Source organism: Clinocottus analis, unplaced genomic scaffold (genome assembly GCF_023055335.1).
Source record: "Clinocottus analis isolate CAN_PGR_092001 unplaced genomic scaffold, fCliAna1.0.p SCAF_1, whole genome shotgun sequence".
Classification (NCBI taxonomy): Eukaryota; Metazoa; Chordata; class Actinopteri; order Perciformes; family Cottidae; genus Clinocottus; species Clinocottus analis.
In genome coordinates this window covers 6,045,947-6,056,081 of record NW_027175820.1, presented here as the reverse complement: position 1 = coordinate 6,056,081, position 10,135 = coordinate 6,045,947, and the positions used below count along the sequence as shown (strand labels likewise).

At 43.9% G+C, this 10,135-nt stretch overlaps 1 protein-coding gene across 2 annotated transcripts; it reads left to right on the top strand.

The window, feature by feature from the left end:
* The first annotated feature begins 1,062 nt into the window (after positions 1-1,062).
* Positions 1,063-9,085, top strand: LOC137786154 (alpha-2Db adrenergic receptor-like). Of its 2 annotated transcripts, XM_068577822.1 has the most exons (3): positions 1,063-1,456; positions 1,554-2,493; positions 7,832-9,085. In XM_068577822.1, exons 2-3 carry the CDS (start codon positions 2,170-2,172, stop codon positions 8,972-8,974), a joined length of 1,467 nt encoding a protein of 488 aa, XP_068433923.1. In that variant the 5' UTR covers positions 1,063-1,456; positions 1,554-2,169; the 3' UTR covers positions 8,975-9,085. The 2 variants fall into 2 exon arrangements, with proteins under 2 accessions (XP_068433923.1, XP_068433914.1); XM_068577813.1 differs by having other exon boundaries at positions 1,063-2,493.
* Positions 9,086-10,135: the final 1,050 nt, after the last annotated feature.

The window sequence follows — 10,135 nt, the reverse complement described above, 5'->3', positions numbered from 1 at the left end:
CTTTCTCTCACTATTCTTCTCCTCCCCTATCCTCTTCTCTCCTATTCTTTATTTCCTCTTTTTCCCCCCTTTCCTTCCCATCAATCATTGTTTCCTCTCATCACTCTCATCATCGAAAGAAGTGGAGGTAGTTTTTTTTTGCTTGGTGACGCTGCAATTTCTCGATTTCTTGCACTTTGGCAAGGCGGACAAACTGCATGTTTCAACTCCTGGTTGGATTCTTGAACTGCTACGCCATGTTTAAAAGTCTGATTTGATGCATCGTCGAATGACTCCACAGAAACCCAAAATAAAAAATGAATAAAAAAGGAGCTTCGTCCGTCTTCTTTTTAGAATTGTCTTCCTCTTATTTATTCTGAATTCTCTTCACAGCTAGCTGAATTCATTTCCTCAACTCTATCTTTGTTTCCTCTCTTCCTATTCCATGTTTCCTCTGCTTTCAGTCCTTTCCTTCTTTCCTATCCTGTCATATTGTGTCTCCTCACCTCTATACATTATTGTTTCCTCTCTTTCCCTATTCTCTTCTCTTCCCTGTTTCCTCTCTTGTCCATTTTTCCCTTTCCTTTCCTCTACACTTGTTTCCTCCACTATATTTCCCTGTTCAGTATTCATTCTTTTTCTTTTCTTTTTTCTCCTCTCTTCCATTCTCATCCGCTCTCCTCACCCCTCCTCTCTCTCATCATGTCCTGCCATCTCGTTTTTTCTTTTCCTCCCCTCTCTGCGACCCGTGTTTAATTTTCTTTCTTTCATTATTCTCTTTTCTTTTGCCCTTCTCCTCTATTCTTGTTCCCGCTCCTCCTCCCCAACTTTGTATACCCTTCATTCCTCCCTCCTCTGTACCTTGTTACCTTGTCCTCTTCCTGTTTCATTTTCCCATTTCCACTTTCTTCACCTCTCTTTTGAAACTCCTCTTGTCTGCTTTGTATTTACCTCTCCCTCCCTCACCTTATCTCCTCTTCCTCCCTTTTCTCTCTTTTTCTTTTCGATTCCTTTCCACTTGTCATCCCGGTGTCTCTCCTCCCACTCTCTGTCGTAGCGCCTTCCTTCTATTATCCTCTTGTTTTTCTGTCCTCCTCTGTCCACATCTCCTTTTTCCTCCCATCTTGTTTTCTTTTTCCTACCTTCCTCCCATTTTCATCCTCGTCCTCCCACTCTCTCATAGTGCCCTCTCCTCCTAATATCTTTCTCTCATCTCTCCTTTCATCCACCTCTCCTCATTCTCTCATTCCTCATTTTCCCGGCCTTTCTCTTTCCTCTCTTAAATCCTCTTCTCCTTCAAGCATCAATTCCTCTCTCCTCTTTATGTATCTCCTACGGTTTCCTTTCATCTCTCCTCTCTCTCTCTCCCTCTCTCCCTCCCTCTCTCCTCCTACTCCTCGTTTCCAGCAGTGGAAAATCAGTGAACAGCAGTGGCGGCAGCAGCAGTGTCACTCAGCACGACATCGGCGTGCATAAAGTGAGGACGTCTTGTTTTTTTTTTATTTTTCTGTTCTGTTCTCCTTTGCGTCCTCCTCTCCTTCCCATTCAGTCTTTTTTTCTTCTTTACTTTTCAGTCCTTTTCTTTCCGCCACATTGATCTGTTTCGGAGTGCAGCAGTATGAGGGCACTGTGCATCTCAAATAGGTTTTCTGTCCGCGCTCCAAATTGCGTATGTACGTGCTTTTCTATTTTTCCCTCCTTTATTTCCATGCATCTCATTGGGGATAAGTAGGCCAGTCTTGCAGCTGTTAACTGTATCAATCTGTAGGCTAAGATGTGCATTTTAACAGGGATGACTTTTTTTTAATTTATTTTTTGTCCTAACTTAAAACATGCAAATTCTGCTGGTGTTGCATCCGGAACTGAGCTGGGACATAGCGACATGTTTTTAGACACAATATGATGAAATACTGGACACAGCTGTGAAGCTGTGAGGATTTTAACAGTGCCTCTTTTTTTTGTGGAGATTAAAAATCGGATATTTTGAAGCTGGTGAAGGATTTTATTTTATTCTTTTTTTTTTCTGTAACCAAAGAGCCAATTCTTCCTTTTTTTCTGTCATTCCTCTTCTCATTTGTTACTTTCTTTTATTTTTCGCACTGACTGGCATGAGGACAACCTGTCTGCAGTGAACGCACTTGGAGTCCAAACAAAAGATGGGAGCATCTTAACGCCGGACCTTTTCCCAGGATGGACTTATCGGATGTATTTACGGCGATGGCCACCATGCCGGCCACTTCACCGCCAAACTCTTCTTTGGAGAACGTCAACCAGACCTCCTCTTCCTCGCCGAGATCTCCTCCTCTGCCTCCTCACTCGCAGGTGGCATCTGTACTCATCGTGCTGGTGGTCACGGTCATCATACTGGGGACTGTGGTGGGCAACGTGCTGGTCGTGGTGGCGGTTTTTACCAGCCGAGCCCTGAGGCCGCCTCAGAACCTTTTCCTGGTGTCTCTGGCCTCGGCGGACATATTGGTGGCGACGCTGGTCATCCCCTTCTCGTTGGCCAACGAGGTGAGGAAACAAACTTGGTGGTCTACGACTCGACTCCATTTTGCAGCTGTATAGTTTAGATGTTGTTTCACCACATGTCGGTGATGTAAATGCAGATGGAACTACTGTTAGTTGAGCCGGACCACATCTGGAGAGCGAGGGTTGAGTCTGATCCTGGAGGCTGTCGTGATCATTGTCAGGAAAAACTAACTTTTAGGATAAGTATCAGACAAATTTGTGAAATAGTCAGAGGATCACAAATTGTCTGTTTTATGGCACTTAAAACAAGTTATTTGTGAAATGACGTCATAAAACAAAAGTTAGGTTTAAGACATCAAAACCGCAGACACGGTACAGGAATCCAATAAGTTGCATTTGATAACTATTTTTTTTACGACTTGAGTCATGAAACAAAAGCCATAGAGTCATGAAACAAAAGCCATAACCTTGCTGCTGGTGCTGAATGAAAAGTCAGAGGTTCACCAAAATCATTGGGGCTCATCCTGTCGGGCACATGAATATCGGTGCTAAATTCCTATCCATCCAAGAAAATGTCTCATAATAACATTTAAAAAATATGCCTGTAGGCTTCATTTCATGACGGTTCGTCCAATAATTGACATATTTGAGTCTGTACCAAAGTGGTGCACCGACTGAGCCACACAGCAGCTTTAAACATTGCTAAAGGTCTATCCAACAAGTAAAAACATCACCTAACTCCACTTCTTCCTGCTGCTGCTCTTTTATTGCAAAAAACAAAATAAGGAGGACGCACTATTTGTATAATATATAGCCAATTGCGATGACAAGACTGCTTATAAGCATATATAAAGACAAAAAACTTGTGATCAGATTTCTTATAGATAACGTAAGCAGATATAGTTCACAAGTTAAAACGAGGGGAAACACAGGTTGAAGTGATGCATGGGCTTTTGGTTTCAGTTTATTCAACAATTTTCATGTTAGCATGTAAAAATTGTGCTCGTGATTTAAAAAAAAAAATCCACTGACGAAACTTCATACACAATGACATTTTTGTACTTTGGTGGCAGAGGGGGGGGGGGGGGGGGGCAATGCTGAAGTTCCTTAAAATGCGCAATTCTCTACACTGACCACCAGGAGACGACTCCTGTGGTTGTATAGAAGTCTATGCTTAATGTGTTGAAGCTGTATTCTCTTTCCTGACCAACAGGGGGGGACTCCTCTGGTTGTCTAGAAGTCTATGCTTCATGTGTTAAATAAAGCGTCATTGTCTCTACTGACCACCAGGAGGCGACTCCTCTGATTGTATAAAAGTCTATATAAAGTACTCTACTTCTCTGTTGATTTTCTCCCTCATTGTAAACACGAGTTTGTATCTCAATCTCTCGTTTCAAGTCTTTTTAATACAGCTTGATGTTCATTTCGTAAATTATGGGCAGGAATGCTTTAGGGCGGGGCTACAAGGTTGCTACCACAGTGTTGTTTGGTCTTGTCCCGTGTTTTTTCGTCTTAAATTTTTAACCCTTTTACAAGTTATTTGTAGAATTTTCGGTTGCCAAAAAAATGTCCTATTTCATCATTTGGTTGTTAAAAACAGTAAGATGGCGGGCAAAAAACCAAGATGGCGAAGCTTAAAATGTCTAATGCTGTGTTCACACCAAATGTGGCGCGAATTGGACACGTGGCCAGATTCCATACAACTTCAATGCAAAGACACAATAGGTTGCGAAATTTCGTTTTTTTTTACGGCGCGGCGATAGACGCATTTGAGGTGCTGCAAACAGCACATTGACGAGGGCCGAACAGCGTTTGACGGGGCGCAAATTCACGTGAGTTCAAATATCCCACCTCCGGGGAAAAACACGTGGCGCAAACTTCTGTCAGCCAATCAGCGTTGAGAAGCTACGCCCGTCGTCACCGCCGTCCTGCCGCTGCCGAATCAAACTGCTGAAGTAGCGCTGATAGCGGCCGTCATTCAGACGCTGTTGTGGGACTACAAATAATGAACCCAGACACGATGGAGTTTGACGTTTCATGCTGGACGGCGGAAACGGTAACGTAACACCAGACGCAATTCCTGGAGTTGGTGAAATTCACCGAGCTGTGAGCGACTACGGATGATGTTACCCAAACAGGAGCGCGTTTGATGTTCTGACGTAGTACAAGTACAAGTATAAAGCAGAACTAGTGGTTATTTCTTCCATAGTCGATAGCGGAAGAACAGTCTTTTCATTAAGAGAAGCCACGTGGTAAGCCACGGCCCTTTAACGCGGCGTGATTATAATCGCACCGCGTTTGGTGTGAACACGCTTTTATTGTCAAGCGAGTACACTAACACGGTAGACGTGTTCGGTGTGAACACTGCATAACTTAATGCTTCCTAACGTCAGTCTATAAACTAATGGGTGACCTCATTGTGACTACGTCCACTTCATGTGCTTTGAAGGCAGCTTGGAACAGATAAAAAGGACTTTTGAACACTTAAAAGAAACCAACTTGTGCATCTACTATGTTCTTCAGTAGCAAGTAAAAAAAAAAGTTCTTACTTCTGGTTTGCCGAGGAGGAGTTAGGGTCTCTTGTGTTTACACAGTGAGCATTTCTTAGTTGACAGGCTGGTACTGTTTGCAGAAATGTTCATTTATTGCTTTGATTTGTTGAAATATAACAAATAAAAAAACCCAATGATTTGTTGAAATACAACAAATCAATGTTACATACATTTTTATCAAATTGGGATGCTCCACTCTGTTGCAGGAAAAAGAATATCTTGAATCCTAGACAATGGTGCTCGTCTACTCGGCGATGTTTCCTCCCTGACTTCCCCTTCTGCATGCAGTAATAACAGCTCACTGCTTTTCATCAGGCGTGAATACTTGAAATTTACGCGGAGCCTCTCCTGTGTTGCATCAGGCATCAGACACTTCTCCTGTCTGGAACTGTTTCCTGTCTGCTTTATGCAGGTTCACCCAAGTTGCTCTTTCACTTTGTGTTAATGCGCATTTGTTTTATGTTTACAACGCAGGCCGCCTTGATGACTTCTGGTCAACCTGGTCCTTCTGGTTCATTGTCCAATCCGTTTCCTCCTCTGTATTAAGGAATGGACTGTTGGCTTTATAATTCCACCTCAATGATGGGAATCATTACATTACGAAACAAACAAAGACATTTTTACTGCTGTAACGTTAAGACCCAGAGCAGCTCCATTCCTCGACTGCTGCAAGTCATTGTAGATCTACATCTGCAGCAGTAAAAAGGGCTGCAACTAATAAACTAATTATTTTCCGAAAATGATTAGTCAGATTTGTTAGTTCTGCTGGTGGCTTGGCTGGAGGGAGGTCAGCGGCTGACATCTGCACGGCTCTTGCATGATTCAACATCATATTTTTGTCCAGACGCTCGTATTCTTCTCAGGATGAATTATTGGTGATCCTCAGACTTTTCATTTCACAAATATTATACGCGTAACACTTTGGTGAACGAACCTGAAGAAAAGATGTGAACAGACGAAACACACAATTGCATAGTGAGAGGTAGAAATCAATTATACGATCAATATTATCATAATAATGGAAGCAACAACACTAAAATAAAGTTGTATTTGTATATATTTATATAAATATAACAAATAAAATAATGAATGACTAAGTGAATAATAAGTAAATAATAGAAAACAAAGAATTTATTATTTCATTAAATAAAGCATGTTAGCATGCAAACGTTAGCATTGCAATTCATATAAAAGCCATGTAATGGGTTTGTATGTGACCCATATCGGTTCAAGCAAGCAACAGAGTTTCAGCAAGGAGACCGCTGTTCATGTCTTGAGCCACTTTAATAGTTACTTTATTGTAACTATGAAGTAACTTCATAGTTACGATGATCTTTCACGAGCTTTCCCTTAACCTCAACAAGTCCTTCTGGTGCCTAAACACTGCGGGGCTTGCAACAATCGTCAACAATGTACAGTTCAAGGGTGTTGTCGGCAGCCCTTGAACCGTTCCCGGCCTAAATCTGCGATTCACTGACGAAGCCAGTTGAAAGCAGGGTGGAGGATGACACCCAGCAACCGATGTAAAGAAGTGTCTCGCTGCTTTTGTCCGTCTTTTCTCTGTAATTTTTCCCCTTTATGATGTTTAGAGAACTTGCCTCCCGTGAGGAAATTACAGACAGTGATTATCTCACTGGAAATCATCAGGATTTTGGGATCAAATTTTCATTCCTCATCTTAGTTTCCGGTTTTACGTACTCGCTCCCCGCTATTAGTCAAAAGTCATTCCCCCCCAAAATCTCAAACTTTACACAAAACATGTGTAAGCTATTATATTGTGTATGTAAACAGCTGGGGCTTTTATTGTGGAGGGAAAAAAGGAAGAAGAGGAGAGGAGGATTTCTTCGATTGGGGAGGGAAACAAGAAGAAAGTGGTTGCCGTCTTGTCTACCTATTATTTTGAGTGCGGTACTGATGTGGAAATGCTCTGGTAAATGTAAACATGCTGGACAGTACTTTATGGCTGAATAAACTACACCGTGTGACTCACTCTCAAACAATCACAATGCTTGATTTGATTTGATTCACCCGTAGAAGTGATACGTTGAAGTTAAAGCCTCTCAGAGCTGCTAGCATGCTGCTTTTTTCTTCCCTCGTTGATTAATTATTCCATTCAAGTTCAAGCCGAGGTGACTTCTTCATTAAGGAGCCAGACGGAGAAGTCTTCAACAGCTTATTACAGATAAATTGATATCAATGTAATCAATATTTCAGCCGATGAGAAAAAACAAACGTCAGACGGTTACATCAGATCTTCATAGAGAAACTGTGACAACTCAGTATATATATTTAATAATCAAATTGAAAGGATCCTAGTGGTATTTGTTCATGTAAAAATTAAATATCTGTCAATGTGTATATTCATTTAATGATTTGAATGCTATCAAAGCGAGAATATAAGATGGTGGAACCAGAGAATGCCATTAAAGATTCATTGATGACTAGAATTCTTGTTGATCAATATTTTGTTCATCAATAAGCGGTGACTTCGGCAGATGCTCATTCAACGTCTACAAAACCATAAACTGTGAAATAAATCCTCCTAAAGAAGCAAATGCAGGGTCGTCCAAAAGTTGCTCTGAAGCCGAGAAAGTCACATATTTACTAGAAGAGCAGGAAAACTCCTGCTGACTGCAGAGCACGTCCTTCACTTTGGAGGAACCTGATGATATTTCACAGTTTCTGGCAGCTGTGAAAAAATAAATACAGTTGCGGTGCACATTGCTGTAATGAGATATTTGACTGCGGCAAAATGAACTTCAGGCATCTTGCTGAAAGACATTTTCTACTTCTCTCAACGTGTTTTAATTGGCTTCTCCTCCTCACAGGTCATGGGCTACTGGTACTTTGGTTCCACTTGGTGCTCCTTCTACCTGGCTCTGGACGTCCTCTTCTGCACCTCCTCCATCGTCCACCTGTGCGCTATCAGCCTCGACCGCTACTGGTCCGTCACCAAAGCCGTCAGCTACAACCGCAAGCGGACGCCCAAGCGGATCAAATCCATGATCAGCGTCGTGTGGCTCATCTCAATCGTCATCTCCTCGCCGCCGCTCCTCATGACACAGAAGGAGGAGGCGAAGGCGGAAGGCGAGGACGCCGCCCGGCGGCAGGAGTGTCTCCTCAACAACCAGACGTGGTACATCCTCTCCTCCTGTCTCGTGTCCTTCTTCGCCCCGGGCGTCATCATGATACTTGTGTACTGCAAGATCTACCGCGTCGCCAAGCAGCGGGCCTCCACCGTGTTCGTGGCGAAGAACGTGGTGGAGCGGCAGCCGTCGCAGTCCGAGACCTGCTTTGAGGGCAATGCTGGGACATGCCAGAGGAAAGGAGCTGGCTCAGGGGAATCCCAGTACGAGCTGGAGAGCCCGCGGCCCGCCAACCGCCACAGCTCGCCCAACGTGGACAGCTGCAGCAGCAGGAGAGGAGAGCTGGACGACATCGACCTGGAGGAGAGGAGCTGCAAGGCCGACGTCAAGGTGGCCTCCTCGTTTTCCTCGGCGCTCCGCTTCCCCAGGAAAGCCGGCGGAGGTGTGAAAACAGAGGACGCGGAGGGAGGAGCCTCAAACAGGTTGAAGCTCCCTCCAAATCCTCCCCCATCCTGCGCCTCCATCTCCTGGGCGTCGTCCGAGAACTGCTCCCACCACTTCCTGCTCCCGTCCCCGGTGCCTGTCCGCAGCAGGCGGACGGCCCTGTCCAAAAATAAAGTGGCGCAAATGCGGGAGAAGCGCTTCACGTTTGTGCTGGCGGTGGTGATGGGGGTTTTTGTCCTCTGTTGGTTCCCGTTCTTCTTCACCTACAGTCTCCACGCAGTCTGCAGAGAGAACTGCACGATCCCCGACTCGCTCTTCAACCTGTTTTTCTGGATCGGGTACTGCAACAGCTGCCTGAATCCCATCATATACACCATCTTCAACCGAGACTTTAGGAGGGCGTTCAAGAAGATATTATTCCAGACTCATAACGGAACATAAGATGTGTGTGTGTGTGTGTGTGGCATCACATAGAAACAGACACGCAAACACAAACGTGTGTGCGCACACAGTTTTAATCCTGTTTTCCACTGTGCTGTCATACCGACATTAAAGGGCTTGCCACACAGCCTGAGTATTGATTCATTATTCAACTGCTCATTCATTTATGAAATAATCACTTTCTATTCCAGTGCAATCGAGCCAGAGGAAGATGATCACGAAACATGGATGCTGCACGTGCAGTCTCCGTCTCTGCCGTCTTGATGAAATAACATTTCAATGTTACACAGGCGACTTTTTGCCGGAGTCTGAATGTTAATTAGAGGGAAATGGCTGCAGGGCTGTGAACTGTGTCCCTGCGGAGCGTTGAGATGCGAGCTGCAGCGCGCAGGCTGACTGACTGTAAACCTTTATACTGACACCAGAGCAGACATCTAAGGAACTGAGATGGAGAAGAACAAAACTGCTGTGCTTTAAACTTAATTACGCAATGAGATTTTCAAGGGGCAGTGTGTCGGAGTTAGTGGCATCTAGTGGTGAGGTTGCAGATTGCATCCAACTGAGCGCCCCTCCTTTTACAGCAGTGTTGGAGAACCATGGTGGCCTTCAAGTATCGTAAAGAAAATGTGAATCACCTCTTCAGAGTTTGGTATGTCCTTTCTGGGCTACTGTAGAAATATGGCGATGCCAAGCAGGTCTACTCCATACAGATATGAACGGCTCAATCGTAACGAAAAAAAAAGAGATTGTTAGTTTTAGTTGATTGTACATAGTTATAGTTAGATTATTATATTCAATTTCTGCCAATAAACCCCCTTCATGATGCACGCTGTGCATTAAAAAGGTGCAGGATCAGAAATTGTGAGCGTTTCTGCTCAGATAGACATTACTTCTCGCTCTCTTTAAAGAGAGAACAGCACTGGATGTCAAATACTTGCTCTCTTAATGGCTTTCTGCGCTTCAGAGTATTTAAACCCCGGCAGCACTCAAAGTTTAAACTCTAACTTGGAGAGCGAAATGCCCAATGAAAGTTACCATTTTTCCACACAGAAGCAGTGTTCTGTTGACACTGCACAGCTCGGGGGCAAAGACATCAAACATTTATGTGCAGCTTGCAGACGAGCTGAGTATCACTGTACACAGAGGACAAAGGAGAAGGAA